This window comes from Ursus maritimus, unplaced genomic scaffold (assembly GCF_017311325.1).
Source record: "Ursus maritimus isolate PB19 unplaced genomic scaffold, ASM1731132v1 scaffold_34, whole genome shotgun sequence".
Lineage (NCBI taxonomy): Eukaryota > Metazoa > Chordata > Mammalia > Carnivora > Ursidae > Ursus > Ursus maritimus.
The window spans coordinates 11,992,572-12,014,300 of NW_024426008.1; the positions used below are offsets into that span (position 1 = coordinate 11,992,572).

The following is a 21,729-nucleotide window of genomic DNA, read 5'->3' on the forward strand; positions in this document are numbered from 1 at the left end:
TCGGTACTTTAAAAAGGCTTGAACCTTGCTTTGCAACTCAAAGACGGATAAAACAAAATGAGGCTGTTGTCCTTTGCAGTTAGCAGTACCTAAACATCCCCAGGAGATTTTGCTTGGTAATGCAAAGTAACCTTTAACTCCTAAATAAGGTATAAACTTTAAAGATACTTAAGGATAATAAGCCAGAGTCTCCTTCCTATTAACAAGAAGCCGAATTAACTTTTTTTTCTGTGGCGAGGGCTCTCTTTGGTGTATCCCAGTGAATGTTCTTTTACATTCCATTTGGTTTTTCATTCTTGAATGGCTCTGTACTAGGGAAAGATTTAATCTCTTATTAAAGGATCATAATGCTTCCTTGACCTTTAGACTTCATACTTTGCAGCTAGCGAGAACGCAAGGTGTGGGGTTTGCCGGTAGGTTCAGGTACTCAATATAGTTTATGATAGGAAAGCTTGAGTTCACCTAGAGCAAATAAAGCCTTATTTTTTTTTCTTTTTACCTAGTCTGGAATTGCTTGCCCTTTGTTTGACACGCCAAAATCTTGTAGATAGAGGTTTAAAGGAAACAACTTCCTGCTAGAGTAGTATCTGAATTTGGGATGGGTTCTCAATTCTTTATCAATTCCAATTAATAATATAGCTGGTGGAAAGGGGCAAGGCGAAGAAGAAACAGAAGGAAAAGCAGTGAAGGACAGATCTGTCCCTGTTGTCCTGTCTGCATCAGAGTTGACCAACAACATTTGGGTGCAGGTCCCTCTGCATTATAATGGCAGGAATCGTGGGGGTCTTGGGGGGGGATAGGTGTGCAAGAGGGGTGTAGGAGAAGAGGTAGGAGTGGATGCCTCCTGTCTGAGCACCATTATCATTTGAGGGCTCCAGCAAGCCATTTGCCTACTCTTTTGATAGTTTTCTGATTCTCTGTATTGTTCTTACATCCTGAGTTTCAATTGCTAGGGTAATAGAAACTGAAATAAATCTTAGAATTCATTTTCACTCACTTCTTCAATTTACAGCCAAAAAAAAAAAAAAGAGGGGCACCTGGGTGGCACAGCGGTTAAGCCTCTGCCTTCGGCTCAGGGCGTGATCCCAGCGTTCTGGGATCGAGCCCCACATCAGGCTCCTCCGCTATGAGCCTGCTTCTTCCTCTCCCACTCCCCCTGCTTGTGTTCCCTCTCTCGCTGGCTGTCTCTATCTCTATCGAATAAATAAATAAAATCTTTAAAAAAAAAAAAAAAGAACCGTGGTTATAGTGAGGGATTGGCTCAAGGTCACAGTCAGTGTGGCTGGGCTCGGATCAGGACCAAGAGGCCTAGCTCTTGATCTTGTGTTATTTCCCTCGGCCGTATCAGAAGCCTCTAGCAAAATCTAGTCCATGCGTTTGAAGTTCTCAGGGCTTAAAAAAAAAGAAATCTAGCAGTCTTCTATTTTAAGGATAAGGTGACATTTCCTAATTCCTTTCCAAACCTTAAAAATTTGGGGGAAAGGTGAAAAAAAATTGGGGGGAAATGTAACTGAACACCACTCTCAGAGCTTGTGCATTTATTATGAGCAAGACGCTATCCCTAAGGACTGCGTGCAATGCAAAAGTAATCAAGTGCAGCCCTTGCTCTAGTGAGGAGAAGGGGGGAAACAAATGGCTTGCAAAGGGCGGAGTGAAGTCAATTCCGTAAGAGGAGTAACCGAGTAACCGGGGAGCTCTGGGCCCTTAAAGGTGGGAGGGCCTTGCTCTTTCTCCTTGGTTGTAAAGGAGCAAGCACAGGATTCATGGATAAAGTAGATTCAGTAGTGGGGGGGCGGGGAGCGCTCCAGCAGAAGGGAATATAAACCAAGCCGTAGAGGTGTGAGACCTGTTAGCCAGACTTGGGAAACTAGGAGCTCATTTTGTCTGCAAGGTAGAGCATTTGGGGACCCACAGGGGAAATTGATCTAAACGCTGGCAATCCCTGCGGGTGAAACATAGAAGTTTGTGTTATGTGTATTGGCAGTGGGAAACCAGAGTTTCTGAGCTGGGTGTTGTGATTGGCAGTGGACTGGCACTGGTGTGGGAGAGATGGGAGTCAAGGTGGGAGGTGGTTGTCCACCTGAGACATCATAGAGGCTAGAACTCTGCCTAGGGCGGAAAGAAGGGAGGCGATCCCAGAAGGGCAGACACGGAAGAGAGTTAGAGTGCTTGAAAATTGAGGGAGAGGTGCCTGGAAAAGAGTGGGCGCATCCCATGATCAAGTTACCATTTCACTCCCCATGACTGAGAGCCTGTAGTTTTGCTGCGCTTGATGCAAGTTAGCATAAGCAAGGAGAAGAAAGTGTGAATGCCCCCATCCGAACAAGATAGAGCCAGCTTGGGTGGAAGCACTTGCAGAAAGCGAAATCCACATCTGATTAGTCAGCATGAGGTCATGGTCGCCTGCTGGCCCATGGTTTCTATGACTACACTTAACCACTGTTACCAAGAGCACAGGCCTGCAAGGTGTCCCTACTGGGCTGGGATGTGAAGGGGATGGTGACATTTTCCTCTAGTCGTCCTCTTCCCTGTGGGGCAGTGGCTGACTCTAATCTTACAAGGAGAGGAAGGAGAACTCCCGGTTTGAAGACAGGAATCAGGCCCAATGGTGCCCCCCTGACAAGCTCCGAGAAGATTCTGACTCATAGAGAAGAAGAACAGAATAAATCTTGATTGTGTGTTTGAGGGCTAAGGAGAAAGTGGGGAGAAATGAAACAGGGGGGATAGATGTAATCTATCCCCCTCCCTCCCCCGCCCATCCACCAGGTCCAGCCCAAACACTGCCTCTTGTCTGGAGCTTCTAGGTTCGTGGACACTATGCCCTCGGTCGGAGGAACTACTCTTGCCTCTGAAATTCACGGTTACCTCTCATGGAATTTGACTCTACTTGTGCTGTTTTGTGTGAACCTGTATATGTCTTTTCTTCTTTATCCTCTTAGATTTTCAATTCTTTAAGGGCACGATGTGTGTCTGAACCATTCTTTTTGTAATGTGCCCTCCCCCAGACTAGTTTAATGCTTTCCAAATGGTTCTAGGACCGAAATGCTTGTTGAACTCCTACCCGAAAAGAGTAGCCCCGTACACAAACTGAGAACTGTAGGGGCCACATCCATCGAAGCTTGTGGGAAGCAAGTTTGGAAACTTCAGGTGGATAAACGGGATATTTAGGTGTAGTTTTGCCTGCAGACAGAGATCTTTCAAAGTCCCTTCCAGTCCAGCAATTCAGAAAGGAGTACAGGCTCTCTGTAGCAGGATATACCATTGTCCAAACTCAACATGGAAGCCCCATTTAGAAAGCCAGCACTGCCCGTGAAGCAAGAGAACCTTTTATCCGAAGAGGAATAAAAATGTTACTTAGCAAATACTTTATTCTACATCCAACTCCCAGAAAGACCCAGGAAGGGTTGATGAAATTGGGAGTTCTGGAAATAGCTCTTCCTAAAATAAACAGGCGTGAAGCCAACCTAGTGTGATCTCAAGAAAGCAGCTGTGCGAGAGATAGGTTAGGAGGGCAGGTGACACAGAGATGAGAGGACAGCTGGAGATTTTTGATCCATGGGAAGGCTAGTATTGGTAAATGAAAAACAGAAAGCTTGGGATGGAACAAAACCCCATCCCCAGGCTGGCCATAGGGAAGTTTTTTCTGTGCCTTAGACTAAGTTCAGGGATGACCAAAGATCACGTCCTTGATATAAGGCCTGAGAGAAGATTTGGCAGAAAAAGGCTGTCACCCATTTTTCATGTATTTACCAGTTCATAAGCTCAAGGCTTGTTTCTAACTAGCTCAGTGGATAGGTGAATGCTCTTAGGCTGTTAATTTTATTTCCCAGTACTAACTGTTATTCACTAGCATGGAAACTAGGAAGTGGGGAGTGATAGACCAGACAGAGTTTTGGAATCCCACGTAATGTATAATTCTGTGAACAACTATTCAAAAGCCTAAGCACATTTTCTCCCTAAATAGATGTGTACATTTCACAATAAAGACGTACCACAGTAAAAGAAATAGCCAAATGCATCAGCTCTCCCTGTGAAGTTGGCATAGCTGCACGGTACCTGAATACATCCTCAAGAGAGTATGAAATTAATCAAGTCCCGTCAATTACCTTCACAGAATATAATTATGCAATGCAGTGGGACATGTGTAAGTAAAGGTGATGGATTCTTTGTCTCAGTCTCAAGGGGCCTAACTTGGGCTTCTCTCTTTCCCTCTAAATCTGTCAGGCAGTAGGAGAAGGGCCTTCTAGGAGAAGGTATGAGTGGAAGAGCTGATAGGCCCTTCCAGAGCTAAGATTCTCCTTGAAACTAGGTGCGCCGGTGGAGGTGATCAGATACTATACTCATTTGCTCAAGCGGCCATCACAAAGCATCATAAACTGGGTGACTTAAACAACAACAAAAAATTTTTCCCCAATTCTGGAGGCTCGAAGTCCAGGATGAAAGTATGAGTGGGGTTGGTTTTTTCTGAGGCCTCTCTCCCTCACTTAGAGGTGGCCACTTTTCTCCCTGTGTCTTCCTGTGGTCTTCCTTTTGTGTGTATCTGTGTCCTAATCTCCTCTTCTTATAAGGACACCAGTCATATTGGATTGGGACCCACCCCAACAACCTCATCTTAACTTCATTACCTCTTTAAAGAACTTATTTCCAAGTACACTCCATTCTGAGGTGCTGGGGGTTAGAATTTCAAAATATGACTTTTGGAGGACAAAATCCAGCCCATAACAGTTACCTTAGGAATGTGATAGTGGATGTGCTGAGAATTCCTGTTGATTCCGTGATTAGTGACTGGCCCCCATACTTCATTTGTCATGCTTCCGTGTTGAGTCTAAGGGTCACTTCAGGGGTTTCATGACCATGTTAGAGACTCATAGTGACTATGGGAGGCCTAGTTTAGTCCCAGATTGTCTAATAATGGTAAGAGTGGTATTAAATATTATAATGTAATACGAAAATATTAAATAATATTATTGAATTATTGCCAAACACTTCACTCATTATCTCTTTGAGGTCTCACATTATCTCCTCTATCAAACTCAATTTGTGGATGAAGAAATGGGGTTGATACCTTTGACCCCACCCTGATAAGTTGCCTCCCTATTTATTTGAACTGGTCTGAAAATCTATGGAGAAATTCCTTGCAGGGGATTGAGATTGGGGAGGGAGTTCTGAAAGAAGTTCTTTTCAGCTTTGAATTGGGGATCTAAGGGAGTTCAGAATCTTCAAAGACATTGAAACCTTAGATGGGATCTGCAACTTTCCCCCTGCCAAGAGGTCAGCTAACCTGGATCTGTTATACCCTAACCATTGGCAAGATGGAGGAAAAGAGAACAAGAGGCAGGGATGGGGATTCGGGATTCTGTACCTGCCTGGGAGTTGAGTATTCAGCCAACTCCTTCTCCAGTTTGATACAGTCCCATTTATCTGGTTTTGCTTTTGTTGCCTGTGCTTTTGGTGTCATATCCAAGAAATCGTTGCCAAATCCAGTGTCCTGAAGCTTTTCCCCCTGTGTTTTCTTCTAGGAGTTTTATAGGTTTAGGTCTTTCCATTTAGGTCCTTAATCCCTTTTGAGTTAATTTTTTGTACATGGTATAAAGTAGGGGGCCATCTTCATTCTTTTGCTTGTGGATATCCAATTTTCCCAGCACCATTGGTTGAAGAGACTGTTCTTTCCCTATTGTGTCAGTCTTGTTATTCCTGTCAAAAATCATTTGAGCAGGGGTGCCTGGCTCAGTCTGTAGGGCATATGACTCTTGATCTCGGGGTTGTGAGTTTGAGCCCCACTTGGGTGTTGCGTAGAGATTACTTAAAATTTTTTTAAAGAATCATTGACCATAGATGTGTGGGTATATTTCTGGATTCTCTGATCTGTTCCATTGGTTTATATTTCTGTCTTTATGTTGGCACCATACCGTTCTGATTACTATAGCTTTGTAATAAGTTTTGAAGTCAGAGAGTATGAGACCTCCAACTTTGTTCTTCTTTTTCAGGATTGTTTTGACTACTTGATGTCTCTTGAAATTCCACATGAATTTTAGGATAGATTTTTCTATTTCTGAAAAAAAAAATGCTCTTGGGATCCAGGACACCTGCTTTAGAAAACCACTTTTCTATGATAACTTTTAGTAAAATTACTGAAATAATAACAACAGCAATCTCTAACCCTCTGTAGCATCAACTGTGATATGCCAAGCAGTGTTTTCTATCCTTACCTAAATCAACTCATTTAATCTTGACAATCCCCTATGTAAGTAGTGTTACCTTCCCATTTATACATAAGGAAACTGGGGCACACAGGAATTCTGTAACTTGCCTAAGGTCACAGATTTTTTTTAAATTAAAGTAGAATTAACATACATTGTTTATTAGTTTCAGGTGTGCAATATAATAATTTAATATTTCCAAGCATTACTCAGTGCTCATCACAGTAAGTGTGCCCTTCATCCCTTTAATCCATTTCACTCATCACCTCCCCCAGCAACTATACCCGTTTGTTCTCTGTATTTAAGAGTCTATTTTTTTGTTTGTCTCTTTTTTCTTTGTTCATTTGTTTTGTTTTTTCAATTCTGCATATGAGTGAAATCATAGATACTTGTCTTTGACCAACTTAATTTTGCTTCGTGGGATATCCTCTAGGTCCATCCATGTTGTCACAAATGGCAAGATGTCATTCTTTTTTTTTTTTTTTAAGATTTTATTTATTTATTCGACAGAGATAGAGACAGCCAGCGAGAGAGGGAACACAAGCAGGGGGAGTGGGAGAGGAAGAAGCAGGCTCATAGCGGAGGAGCCTGATGTGGGGCTTGATCCCATAATGCCGGGATCACGCCCTGACCCAAAGGCAGACGCTTAACCGCTGTGCCACCCAGGCGCCCCAAGATGTCATTCTTTTTGATGGCTGAGTAATACTTCATTTATATATATGAAGATCCCATTTCAAAAGGTCAGAGGCAGGGTTCCAAGGCAGGCTGCCTCAGCTGCTAGTGTGGGAGAAGACCAGCTCTGACAGAGCAGTTCATGTGCATTTGCTAGGCTCTTGGTAGATGCAGTCCAAGATGTGTGGAGAGGCCCACATATCGTGCTGGGTTAGGTCTCAGAGCTGGGCTTCTGAAATTTTGTTCTGCATGAACATATTGAGAGAGAGGAGAGAGTTAAAAGGAAAGGAAAAGAAAAGAAAGGTTCCTTGGTTTACCTATGTGAGGTAAACAAAATCAAACAGATTTCTTTTCTGTAGGCCAGCTCAGAATCTATGACAGGTTCACATGCCTTATAAAGTCTCCAAAGGAGGATATAATCTATGGTGTTTCCCAAACTTACCTGGCACAAAGCCCTTCTGCATAGATCCATGGAATCTCTTCTGTGGGCACAGGCTTTGGGAAGCAGTGGCTTAAAAAAAATGACAGAAAGTGGCCCTTCTGTGTCTCTTTCGCCACTGGGACCGTTTGGAACACTTAGGTACAGTTCCTTCCCGTGTGTCCGTTTCTGTGTGTGTCCCTATCAGTCACAGGCCTGAGCTCGTGGGGAGCTGATTGCAGGAGTGGATTCCAGAAATGTGCCCATATCTTGCCACAGCCTGCTTCCTGGGGTCACTGGGGTCTGAGAGGTGACTCCATTGTAATTCACAGCCAGTGAATGGAATGGGTGGGAGTGAAAAGATGAAGGAACTTTATGCTGGAGGGAAACAAGGAAACGTTGAGCCATCGGGAAGGAAATCCAGAACATAAAAATAGGTTGGTGTTACGAAAGGTACAGAACATTGGAGCATCCACCAAGTATTTATTCAACAAGTGTTCTCCGGGTGCAGGCTGCCCAGGAGTGCTCTCGCCCCCCTGGGATTTTATGGGGAGCACAGTACCAGCTGGCGCTTTAGAAGCTGACAGCCCATCCAGTAGGAAATGTCTCTGTTCTCTGCCTCCGTTTCTTCATTTGAGAACGAGAAACAACAGTGACTTAGAGGGTTGCTACCCAAAACCAATGTTAATGTGAAAATATAAAGACTTGGGTGGCTGGGTGACTCAGTTAAGCCTCTGCCTTTGGCTTAGGTCATGATCCCAGGGTCCTGGGATCGAGTCCCGCATTGGGCTCCCTGCTCAGCGGGCTCCCTCTACCCTTCCCCCCCTGCTCGTGATCTCTCTCTCAAATAAATAAGTAAAATCTTTAAAAACAAAATAAACAAAACCCCCACAAAAGTATAAAGACTCGTGGAGGCAGAGAGAGGCAACGTGGAATCAAGTTTTTTTTTCTTTAAGGAAAAGAACATAAATAGTGAAATTTTCAGAACCAAAAATAGAAGAAAAAATTTATTTTAAGGAAACAAAATGCAAGACTAAAACACAAAAAGCAACAAAACTAGGGAAATATGCAAAGCAACAGTCAAGGGAGCCAAAGAGAAAAGACAAGGGTCGAGGTCCATACAGACTATAAAAACAAGGGTAGAATTAAATAAATGTGAAATGAGCTACCGCAAAAGATGATTCAGCACTTCCCATGAGAAGCAGGCAGCTTGTATGTGTCTTATTTATTTTCATATCCCCACTGCTTGCACAGAGCAGACCTCTGGAAGTACTTGTGAGGATAAACGAATGTGATAGACATGTGACCAGAGGGGGCGGCAGCAGCCCCATCATGGGAGGCTGATTGGAGGCTGGGCTTCTCCGCCTTTCTTCCGTCGTGCTGACATTTCATGTTTTTGTTTATTCCTGCTGCTTCCTACACTTTATTTTGGAAAACGTGAAGATCCCTGGTAATACGGCAGTGGGAAGTGACGGCATAATAGTGCTTCTGATAAACAGCTGAATTACTCCTTACTGAGCATTTGATTTTTCTAATGTTAACTTGCTTTTGCCCAAGAGAAGATTTCTAGAAACTCTTAGAGCATCTAATTATATTTAAATTACCTCTTTATTTTTAAATGTGGCACATGCTTGTGTTTTAAAAATTCAAACAGCACAGAAAAGCCCCTTTCTCCCCGTACCTACTCCGTATGGGTAGCTGCTATTAATGGTATATTTCTATTCCTTCTAGATATTATCTATCCCCAAAAATATGTATAAATGTTTATAACTTTATACAAATGCTATCATTCTAAACATACCATGTTGTGATTTGATTTATTTATTAAATGTACCATAATGAATTTCATGCTATATTCAATCACTCTTCTGTTAGTGGGCACTTAGATTATCTCTTGTTTTTTTATAAAAAAGATAAATTACTTAAGTAGGAATTTCCTTTAGTCAGTGAATGGACAACTTGGACCCAAAGCTAAGGGCACAATGGTGCAAAGTACTGCGTATCCCAAAGAAAGAGATGGCAAGATGCTCTCGACAGTTGGGTTGGATGCTTCCGCCAAGGCCTCTTAAAAAGTGACCCACTTTTGCTAAGCTCAACCACCACCCCAGCCTATATGAGCAGAAGATTGCGGAGGAGAAGAGTGAGGGAATTTTCAAGAGTCATTGTTGGTTAGGAAGAGTGGGGTGAGTCCCTTTCTGACCCTCCAAAGCCAAGTGAGGGCTGCAGCAAGGGAGTCATGGGTAAAGATTCAGAGAACTTTCCACAAGGGAGACTGTCTTCTTACTCCCAGTTGGATGTCTACATCGGCAGTGGACTTGTGTGTGTGCCCTGAGGAAGGTGGCAGAGGGTGACCTGCTTTGTCACAGCATGGTGGAGTAGGGTGATACAGGTATCCTGCGTGTGGACTGACAGTAGTGTACTTAAGTCATTTTGTAGCACCCCACCTGTTACGGGCTTAATTGTTACCCTCCCCCCCCAATTCATACGTTGAAGGCCTAATCCCTAGTGTTTGGAGATGGTAGTCTTTAAAGAGGTAATTAAATTGAAATGAGGTCATTAAGGATGAGACCCTAATCTGATATGATCTATATCCTTATAAGAAGAGGAGATTAGGGGTGCCTCACTCTTGATTTCAGCTCAGGTTATGATCTCGGTGTTGTGGGATCAAGCCCCATGTCGGGCTTAGTGCTCAGCACGGAGTCTGCTTGTCCCTCTCCCTCTGCTCCTCCCCTTCACTCGCGCGCTCTGTCTCTCAAATAAATAAATAAAATCTTAAAAAAAGAAGAAGAGGAGGAGATTAGGATACAGACACAGATAAGGGTGAAGACACGGAGAAAATGGCCATCTCCAAGTCAAGGAAAGAGACCTCAGAAGACACTAACCCAGCTGACCTCTTGCTCTTGGACTTCTAGTTTCCAGAATTGTGAGAAATCTGCTGTTGAAGGTACCCAGCCGGTGGTCTTTGTTATGGCAGCCTCTCGGCAGACTAATCTGCCACCCAAGGTGAGAAGGCCCCAGCCAGAGGCAGTGCCAGGAGCTGAGGATGGAGTGAAGATGTGGAGTCAAGCCAGGTCTCTGGTACCAGAGAAGAAGGCAGTGGGGAGATCCCATGGGCCATCAAGGGGCTCATCAAGGGAACAGAGGCTGGGGGTTTAGAGAAAACCGAGCTGCCTCCCAAAATCCTGGCTGGGGAGAGGAGTGGAAGTAGTACAGCCCAGGCTCTCCCAGCGCCCACTGCATGCATCCACCCACCCAGCCTCTTCTCTGGACCTAAGACATCTGAGTGGGAGGAGGGAGGGAAGAGCCCTTCCTACCCTGAGTTCCCTGAGACTTAGCTTTGGCCAGTACCACTAGGAGAGTGAAGGAGATAAGATTTCAAGATGAGAAATTAGCAGTTGTAAAATGAGTTGGATTTTAATAGCTGAAAGTGACAAGATCACATGCAGTGGGGACAGGAGATGAAAATAGTACAGTTGGGATAGCAGCAATGAGGGAAAATTTCAACTAGTTCATGTTTGTATCACAATCAAATTCACACTACTCAAAAAAAACCATTTTTATTACAGTAAACATCTTTTTACATATATCATGGTGTACATCTGTGAATATTCTGCTCTGTGTATTCTAATCATTGGACTAGGTGGTCGAAAGCTATCTGCATTTAACACTTTGATAAATAAAGCCCCAAACTATACATCATCTTAAACTCTTTATACTCACACAACCATATCTGGGGGTGCCATTTGCACAAAAGATTAAAGCTTCACAATTTTTAATATATATATAATCCAACTTTGAGAAATGAAATTTTATTGAGTTGTTTTCGCAAGAGTCAGCAAACTGTCGCCTTCAGGTCCAGCCCAGTCTGCCACCTGTTTTGGTACCTTAAGGTTTATTGGTGCACAGCCACACCCCTTCATTTACATACTCATTATGGCCGCTCTCGTGCTCCCAGGGAGTTGAGTAGTTGTTGCCACAGAGACTATGGCCTGCAAAGCCTAAGATATTTAGCATCTGGGCCTTCAGAGAAAAACTTTGCTGAGCCCAGCTCTAGAGAAGTCAGATTTCAATTCTTTACCGCACCCTGTGGATCAGCAAATGTAATTGCTTGAGCAGCAGTCGGAGGCATATCTCTGTAGGCTCCTATTCATATTCCTGGTGCCCGAGTCTGCAGGCTCTTGAACATCTGAAGGGAAGGAAATAAAACTAGGTCATCGCATCCATTGCACCGCGCTGTGCGGGGAGAGGAAGCCTTGTGAGCCTATTTCCTTGGATGGGGGTAGGGCAGGGAGGCACCCTCAGCCTCCTCTCCACAAAGGATGAATTCCAGGTGGTGCTGAGCTGGTGAGGTAGGGGGTGGGCAGGGTTGTAGGAGCCATCACTTGGCCATCTGCCGAAGCCGTTGCCCTTTGCACTCAGGACAGGCTTCAATTCTGAAGGCCAACAGTTGTCCGCATCTCCCCGCCCTTTAGAAGAACCTCGTCCTTGCTTAGCCACGCCCACCCCGCCCATATCTGGGAGGAGCTTTATATTGCGGAGGGAGAGGGCACAGCAGACTCTGCCCGGTGAACTCTACCGACTCGTGTTAGAGCACTTGCTTCTTTGTAATATCATTTCTGTACGAGTCAGCTACCGTTTCTAAATTCTGTTTTGAAGAACGCTGAACTTGTTAACGGAAGTGATTCCTCGGTAGAGCATTTTGATTTTCAAGTTCCGATATGTGGTGAGACACTGTGAGAAGCATTTCACCAGAAGAGCGGGGCGTCCTCACATCTAACTAAGGCGTTGATTCAATAGTTATTTCTTCATCTCCACCGCCTGCGAGGCTCTGTGCTAAGCACCGCAGGGAGCTTTGTGTGCCCGTGTGGAGGGAGGGATAGGAGTGGGGGAGTAGACCAGTTAAGAATAGGTGATTGTAAAAATATGAAAAATTGCCAATTTGAAATGAGCACAGGGTGCTTTATAACCTGACCCGGCTGGCCGGGTTGGGGGTGAGATCAGTGACCGAGATGTCCAAGCTGAGTTGCAGAAGACAAGCAAGATGAGCAGGGCCAAGCAGGGAGTGGGCAAGAGGAGAGGAGGCTCTAGCCTGGCGCGGGGGAGCGAGGGGCCGAGCAGGAAGGCCTCATGGCCTTTTCCTTCAGGCAGTGGGGAACACTGAAGGGAAGGGATTGAAACAAGAAGGTTAGATTGAGAAGGATATTCAGTGAGTGCTTTGGAGGGTGTGGGGAGTAAAAATCAGAAGGAGAAAAAGGGAAACAAGTTCCTGCAAGGAAGGAACGGAAGTGAGCATTTACACATGCGTGTAAGTGGCATTGGTGAGAATGGACAGGAGAGGAGAGGCAAATCTGCAGGACTGGATGGTCAACTGGATGGGGAAAAGGGGGTTTAAAAAGAAGGGGAAGTCAGAATGAATGCTAGTTTGGAGGTTTGGGTGCTCAGGTAATAGGTAGAGACATTCACCAGGATGTGGAACGTGGTGGCTCTGGCTGTATAATAGTGTCTCAAACTTTAGCAACATAAAACAGCAAACATTATTCTCTCACAGTTTCTGTATGTCAGAAATTCAGGAGTGGATCAGCTGGGTGGTTCTGATTCAGGGTCTCTTAGGAAGAGGCTTTCAAGACATGGGCTAGGGCTTGCGGTCATTCAAAGACTTGATGGGGGCCGGAGGAGCTTCTTCCAAGGTGAGTCATTCACATGGCGGTGGGCAGGCCACCTCACTTCCTTCCTGGTTTTGTCCCAGAAGCCTCTGTTCCCCGCCACATGGATCCCTCCATAGGGCTGCTTCAGTGTCCCTACAACATGGCAGCAGACATCTCCCAGTGGGGTGACCCAAGAGCAAAGAAGAAGCCACACTGTTTTTGAGGACCTACTCTTAGAAGTCACACAGTGTCACTTCTACTTTATTCTGTTCTTTAGAAGCAGGTTGCTAAACTCAATTCAAACTTAAGGGGAGAGGAATTGGGCTTCAACTTTTGCAAGGAGTGTCAAAGAATTTCTGGATACTTTCTCAAACCACCACTGAGAATATAGGATGTAGCAGATCTCTGTAGAGGAGATGCTGAATACAGTTTTGTGCTCGTTGAGTTTGAGATGCCTGTGAGGAATTCAAGCTACGAACTATAAATCCACTCATAAACAACGATATGCCCGTCCCCAGTGTAAGAATATGCCACTTAATGTAATCTTCTCAACAACACACAAATGACCGATATGTATTAAGTTTTAGAAAACACAAGAAGAGAGTATGGCATATACCCTGCAAGCAAGAGGTGGAATTCTCCATCCATCTCTGTTCCCAGCCAGTGATTTAATTATTATCTTAAAGGCAAATGGTTGAAATGATATTATGGCCTCCTTCTATTCCTGCTCAGTGTTCCTCAAACTTTAGTGTCCATAAGATTTACTCTAAAGGATTTTATACACAAAGGATTTTAACCACATATGTTATGATTTAGGGAACAATTCAAGAACTTATCCAAGGGTCATTTGGATTACAAGTAATCTCTGCTACCTGCAGAGTTTTAGAATTTGACCCTGGGTAAGGCAACTGCATTGTGTCCCGCTCCTCTGAGAATCTGAGAACAGACGGCATGGTGTGTGCGTTTCTGCAAAATCCCCAAAGCGGTAGGTCTCTGGGCGTAGCCCAGTGCTTTTCTCCCTTACTTTGTCATCCATTTTCCCTGTCATCACCTCTTTCTTATCTGCCCTGGCTGGCTGGCTTCTAGGGACCACAGTGCTTATCTGTTCTAGGGCAAGGAAGCCCAGCTGAGCTGCTTGTTGTCGCTAAGAGCCTCATTTTATGGCTCAAACCCAGTTTCCTGTTGGGGGAGCTAAGCTCCCATCCTTTCCTTGGGATCAGCTTGATTAATCGGAGTGTGAAGCCCAGGGCAGCCTCTGGCTTGCTTCCCACGTGAGTAATTTGGTAAGCACCGGAGGGTTCACAGAATGGCAAATACTCTTACCTTAAGTAGTGCAGACTACCTTATCAGACAAGAATCCTGAAATGGCAGTCCTCCAGCTGTTGGGCTTTAAAGGGCTAATTTACGTGCTTCACAAAGGAAGGCAGGCACCTCATGAAAAGTTTTGTTTGGCTTTTCTTTTTTCTCTTAATCTCCATTTCTAGAGAAAGCAGCTTTTTCAGTCCAGTAGACCTTACCTAACTAGAAGGAAGCCAGGAGAATTTTAGGAACTCTGATATAAAGGAACTTTCTCTGGATGTAATCATTTTTCCAAAATATATCAGCATAACCATCTGATATTTTTCTAAGAACAATTAATGCCTTAACCTGCTACCCTACCTCTTCGGAGCCATATTTCTTAGTGGCCAATCTTGTAAGAATGATGCTTCTCCAAAAGGGTTGCTGCTTACTTCTAGGCATACATGCCTGTTGGGAACCATTACCATCTAGAGATGTTGCATGTGTGTGTGCCAAGTCTTGGTTTGCTGCTTGTTTCCTGTTGAAAAGCACCCGATTTCAGGCAAAGCTAATCCTACAACAACAATTAAATCCTTCCAGATTCAGAAATACTGGAAGGATGTGGAATTCAATGCTGTTTGTATTGAATCTGTGTGCCACCTCTCATGTTCACAGGGAACAGTGACATAAATGGATTCTCCAATCTGAAAATGGGTCCCATGTGCAGTGGTTGATTTTGTGTTTGTGGCACAGCATTGAATCACATAAGAGGATGGTTCTTTTTCTGACTTCCTTGGGTTGAGTTGAACTCAGCTAATTCAGTCCACTTTGTTTTCTAATACCTGAATTCGAAGCTGTTTATTTTCCTCTAGGAATTTCTTTAGCTGCCTTCACCAGTTTTGATTCATAGAGCTTTATTGTCATTTGCTTACAAATGTGTTTCTCAATTTCCAAATTGTCTTTTCGTGATTGGTTTCCGGATGTATGTCCCTGAAGTCAGAGATTACGGTACATGTGATACTGACTTCCGGTATTTTATGAGACGTTCTCTATGGTCAGTTTTCATAAGTTTGAAAAATACGGTGTACTTTTATTGAGTGCAGATCCGTCCATCAGATCAAGCTATATTATTCCATTGTTCAGAAGTCTATCCTCATGCTTTTTTTCAGATTGACATAAATTCTTGAGAGGTATATTTAAATTTTCCCTCACAAAATTAAATGTTCCTTATAATTTATATTCAGTGTTTATTTTATTTTCGGGCTTTGTTGTTGAAAGCATGTAGGCTCTGGATTATTATATCTTCTGAAGAATTATTCCTTTTTTCACGAAATAATAACTTTCTTAAGGCTTGAGAATCTTTTTCTGCCTAAAATCTATCCCATTTGATACTAATATTGTGATTATATTGTGACGCTTGCCTTCCTGTGGTTAATATTCTTCTGACTTTTTTGGTGTCACTTTATTGTCAACACTTCTGCATTGTTATTTTTAGATGCTCCTTTTTAAAGCAGCGTGGCTAGGCAGGGTAAGTGACTCTACCAACTGTGACAACCCCAAATCTCAGAGCTTTCACACGACAAAGGTTTAAAAATTATTCTTTAATCCTGAGAATCTCTTTCATACTGTTCCTTTTCCCGGGGGGGGGGGGGTACTTGTCTGGCTAATTCTTCTGTCTGCTGCATCTGATGGCAATCCCTCGTGGTGTGTTCTTCCCTAGTGTATTTTATGGTTTGGGTTTTTATGTTTTTTGGGTTTTTGGTGTGAGCTCATCTTTCAGAGAGTTTTTTTTTTTCTCCTAAACAAATTTCCAGTGACTCCTAGATTGTAAAAATAACATCACCAAGTGGCTTCACATTTGATTCTTCTGGAACCCTAGGGCTGTAGGCCTTCAATGGTCCTAGGTGAATTTTAGTTTGAATCTCTTGACCTGGGTTCCCTACATCATTCGGGTAATGTAAATAGAAACAGGCTTGGCATACAAGCAGTGTCTCTAATTCTCATATTCTACCCAAGATCCCAGGCCGACTTACTTTCCAAGGCCAGAGACGAGTTTCTTCTCATCCACTTTCCATTAAGGGGGCAGTTTTTTAAGGTCCACTGCCTTATTCTCCTGCGGAGCCCTAACACCTGTGTCTAGGCCAAAATCCTATGGGCTACTTTTTCATCGGCTTTCTGGAGTAACACTGTTTCTGGCCCCTGGGGATCTCCTTTGATTTCTTTCAAGTTTGGAAATATATTAATTACTCTTTGGGTGCTGTATCTTATACAGCATTTCTTTGCATTTATCATGGTACATGGCTTTCCACTTTGCCAGACACTGGCTAATTTTTATTTATTTATTTATTTTTTAGCAAAGAGAGAAGTCTCAGAGCCCAGGTGTTTCTTCCTTGAATTTAATAGCATTGTTTTATTTTCGTTGTATTTAATTTATGTGACTATTTTAGGCGAGTGATTTTGAGTTTCCGTATATGCAAGTGATGCAGATCTTCCTTTCACAATGAATTTACTTAACTAAACTAAGTCAATTTAAAGAAAAATGTTAAGTAAATTAACAGGTGCTAGGTGGAAAAACCGTAACGATGGCATATAAATACTCAAGTTTAAAAAACACTTGAAAGCATTTGATGTCCTTCAGGGCTTTTGTTCTCGTTTTTTAAAATTTTCTTTCGTCCTTTAGTAACCCAGACAAGATGTGTACCATCAACGTGAACCTCGGTTGAGAATGTGAGAAATGGGTTTCCCAAATTAGGGCAGAGTATAAGTCAGATATTCCCTTCAAAACAAATGCTAAAGGCCAGTTGTACAAGTCAGAATGGGCTGGATTAGTATGTGATGACAGAGAAACTCAATATCTTAGGGGCAAAACACAATAAAAATTCCTCTCTTCTTTACATATTCAGTGAGCTTCAAGGAGGGCCTTCTGCTGCTCATAGCCTCTTGGCTGCAGCCTGACAGAGCTCCAACTCAGCCACCTAGACGGGGAGCAGCCCACGGCACCCCCACACTTGCTCGTACCTCATTCTTCGGCCCTACACCTGCCACACCACTCCTGCCACTTCCACTCTCATTTCATCTGTCAAAGCAAATCACCTGACCACCCTAATTTCAAAGGAGAGCAGGAAAGTACAATTTTACCACGTGCCCAGAAGGCCATGAGCCAGAAATATTTGGTGAAGAGCAATAAGGATTATAAAACCAGCCAGTAAACAAACAGTTCCAGATCCGTCCTCTAGATGGAGACATGGAGCCGAGCATCTCTTTGGGAGGTCAGCCGTTTAAGAGTCGAATTTGTATTTTACAATTCCCTCAGCCTCTTCCGGTAGCTCCGTTCTGTATACAGAAAACCCCAAATTAAATAGTGGCTATGGATGGATAAGGTAAAATATTTATCTTCACTCTGGACTGATTTGTTACCTAATAGATCCCGAGAGGTTTACGTTATTGATCTTAAAACTCCATCTTGCTCAATTGCCAACAACCCTGGTTGGCCATGTCATTTCTATAAATATTTACGGACCCAAGGCACGAATGTGGTCAAACTATTTACAATGAACACAACTCGCGTTTCTTTCAGGTTTGCCTCTGGGCTATTTTGGTTCAGCTTTCCTTCTCTGTCCCTGTGGGTTTCCTAAAATGTCCCTACGGCCTTCTGTAATATCCATGATTTGTGAGAGTCCCTCTCCTCTGAGGTCACCCCTGACCACAACCTTCAGCTTTCCCTTCCCCCATGCATGCCAACACTGGCTTTCCAGCACCTTCTTAACAGGGTCTCCGCTCTGTGTTGCAAAAAAGTAGTGAGAGAAAAAGGCTCTATTCACTAACGTCAGTGAGTTCAAGGGACCTTACAGGCTCTATGGAGATTTATGCCATACTGAAATTTTCTCTTACCTGGGCTAATACCCTGCTTGTAGTAACCTTCGTTATGTTCTGTCCAGCCATGACGCATACTTCAATTAAATCCCTAATCCTAATACTATGTCTCAAATGAGGGAATGTAATACCTTAAACTTAGTCAATGCTTTGTGATTTATGGAGTACTCACAGGTATTACATTTATTCTCCACAGTCACTGTGATATTAGGTCTTTATTATCTCCATGTAAAATCACAAAGGTGGTTGGATAATTTTCTCAGGGTTAATCAGTTTATCAGTACTAACATAGAATTATAACCCAGAACTATCACCTCATATCTAGGACGCATTCAATTATTTCATGATGTTGCCTGTAACTTACAAACAGTAACAAAACCTACAAGTCTTTTTTTTTAATTGAGGTATAGTTGACACCCAATGTTACATTAGTTTCAAGTGTACAGCCTAGTGATTCCACACTTCTGTATGTTACGCCATGATCACAAGTGTAGCTGCCATCTCTCCCCATACAGTGCTATCTCAATACCACTATATTCTCTATGCATTGAGTGCCCGTCATCCCCAGGACTTATTCTTTACATAACTGGAAGACTCTGTCTCCCACTCCCCTTCACCCATTTGCCCATCCCCCAGCCCCCCCGCCCCCCGCAGCCACCACTTTGCTCTCTGTATTTGTGGGTCTGTTTCTGCTTTTTGTTTGTTTTGTTTGTTCTGTTTTGTTTTGTTTTTTAAGATTCCACATACAAGTGAAATCATAGGTATTTGTCTTTCACTGGCTTTCATTTTACGTAGCATAATACCCTCTACGTCCATGATGTTGTCACACATAAAACCTACAGAATTTGAGACCAATACCATCTCTTTATTTAAACCTCTCATATTTATTTTTGAGCTAAGGCTTAGCACCCTCATGGGAAGTAGGTACAGCTATAAAGTCTTTTTTTTTTAAGGTTGACTCATGGAGGACTAGAGGAAATAATGTACATGTGCATTTAGGCAATTTCAAGCTCAGTAATTCAACTCAACATCTATTTATTGGGTATTGACCTCTATCCGGTGCTGGAGACATGATAGTAGAGACAGATGGTTCCTGTCCTCGTGAAGCTTCAAGGCTAATACAGCAGGCAGTTAGAATAGATGACAAAAAGAGCTACAATAATAATGGATAACTTTTTTTCCCTTTTAGTGTTATTTTTAGACATCACACATTCTCCCTCTTTTATTAGTGTGGAAACTGAGGCACAGAAAGATTAGATAACTTGTCATATGACACACAGTGAGTGATAGAACTAAGACTGGAATCCAGCTGCTCTTAAATAGCAGTCTGCTACTTTATGGGTACTGCAGGGTGTATGTCAAGGAGAATACACACAGATTACTTCACATGCAAGGAATCATTGTAAGAAAATCTGAAAAGCTGCAGCATCATGGAAAACCATCCCTCTGGGTCTCAGGACTTTCAAACCTGGGGCCTAGCACAGGTCTTCTCTTCGTTCACCACCCCACCTCCATTGCTGGATAATTCAGTTTGCTGCCATCGAGTATGGTGTCTCTGTTTGACACCACTTATCTTGTTCCTGCCCATACATTATTATCTTTGACTAACGCACGAACCTCTTGCTCCCTGTCTTTCTGCCAGGGTGCAGGATTCATTTCAGAGAACACACAGGATGGAGAAAACAGCAAGTGTATGGAGAAAGAAACTCCCTGAGGTTGTGTTTTTGAAGAGCTCTTTGGGGGTTGGTGGGTAACAACACGGGCATTCACTTCTCTCGGGGAGCAGCACTGAGTTATCAGTGATAATCACTGTTTAACCCCATCGTCCCATCTCTACAAGAATGAGGCTCGTCTGTTCTTTTCCTCCATGTCCTCAGCACAGATAGGTATTCACTACCTATTTGTCGAATAAATGAAGCACTGCGTCTCACTAGAAACAAATAATTTTTTTTCATCATAGTGCTTTGCTGACAGTAAGGGCTTAGACTTGGATCCTGGAAATTGATCATTCAGGTAAGCAAATTCCAAATTTGGTAGACCCAGATTCCAGTGGAGAAAAGTGTCGATAACAGGGAGGGAGAGATTAAGTTTAGAACACTAACACGAAGGTTCATCATGCTTAAATATAGATTAGTGCCTACATCACAAGGACTCGCCCTAGATGAGTGAAGTTACATGGAAGCATCAAGAAGAAAAATATGTTGTCATGATAAATGGAGATATACTAAATAAGGAACGGGAGGTAAAAATAGGTCAAGGGGAATTCACTGTGATCAGTGGTCAGCTTCCTATGGGAACATATATATTTGTCACAATTTTCTCCAGTATTTTCCTATTCCCCTACATGTGGCTTGGCTTACCAGTCCTGAGCTCAATACTGTTTAGAGAGAAAAGATGGTATCTCATGACCAGAACTGTCTTCACCAACATATAATTCACAACAAATCTTCAAATATTCAAAGAAGGATAGGAAATAACATCAGTTGGTGCCTTCTCAGGAATGTTAGGCCCTTTACATTTATTGCTTCATTTCTCAGCAACTCAATGAGGTAGATGGTATATCTCTGTTTTACTGATGTAGAGAGACCGACAGCAATTTAATATGCTCAAATTTACACAGAGGAAGAGATAATATACGAAGTCAGGTCTGTCTTTACTCCAAAGCACGTGTGTTACCTCTCCTGTTGAAAAAGTATTGTTACATGCCCACCGTAAGTGTATTTTATCAGTTATTTGCTTTTCCTGTTTCTGATTTTTCCCTTGGTGTGTGCTTACTTGTGTGAGCTACTAGGAGAAATGATTTGCTGTGTACACAGAGTAAGACTGGTACCCATGTTTCTTATTCATGGTAACTGCAGAAAGTCTTTATTCTAAATGGGGCCACTGACGATGGCTTCAGTATACGTACTTGGTTTATTCCAAGCGAGCTGAAAATGTTATCCTGGAATCTCTGAGTTGCCTTTTCAGAGAAAATTAAGTCCCACACAATTTTTTACACTCTCTGCTTTGCTTTTTCTTTCTTTCTTTCTTTCTTTTTTCCAGACTGCCGTCAGAGGATGTAGGCATGGACATCCCCTTTGAGGAGGGAATGCCGAGCCCCAGTGCTGCAGACATGAGGCCTGGTGAGAGGAGCATTTGTTCATTTCCTTCAGCACCAGTCTGTATCCAGACCTTGTCATTATTCAGTGAGAAAACCATTTCCTATGCATCTAACTTGTGATTTCAGTGATAAAAGTGAAGAGAAAAAAAAAAAAGTGAGGCGGCTGTTAGGCTGGATTTGGCTCATTTCAAAATTGACTTGAACACTGATGCTCACTAGTGTAGGCCGCCTTTGACCTCCTGGGCCACAGCTGTCAGCACAGCTTGTGGTAAGTGGCTACCAGATAACAGAGTACCAAATTCTAACATCGACATTCCCCAGATTTGTACTTCAGGGTGAGAATGTTTAAAATTAAAAATGTGATGTCAGGAAGGCTCAGTATCCTGATTGTTCAAACAGACAGACAAACAAACAAAACCCCTACCTGCCACGGGTTTCCAGCTCAAGGCACATATAAGAAGAATTTTAAATTTCCAGTTGCATCCCACTCTCACTTTGTACTGAGGTCACTCCTGTGCACTGTACCAGCTTCAGGAACATGCC

The 21,729-nt window shown here is 43.1% G+C and overlaps 1 protein-coding gene across 1 annotated transcript in view; it reads left to right on the forward strand.

Annotated features, from left to right (window-relative positions):
- PRUNE2 (prune homolog 2 with BCH domain) overlaps window positions 1–21,729 on the forward strand; it is a 227,190-nt gene that overhangs the window by 177,069 nt on the left and 28,392 nt on the right. Inside the window, exon 11 of the mRNA XM_040620128.1 lies at window positions 21,129–21,208. Coding sequence (XP_040476062.1) covers window positions 21,129–21,208 — 80 coding nt within the window. The remainder of the gene's footprint in view (window positions 1–21,128; window positions 21,209–21,729) is intronic.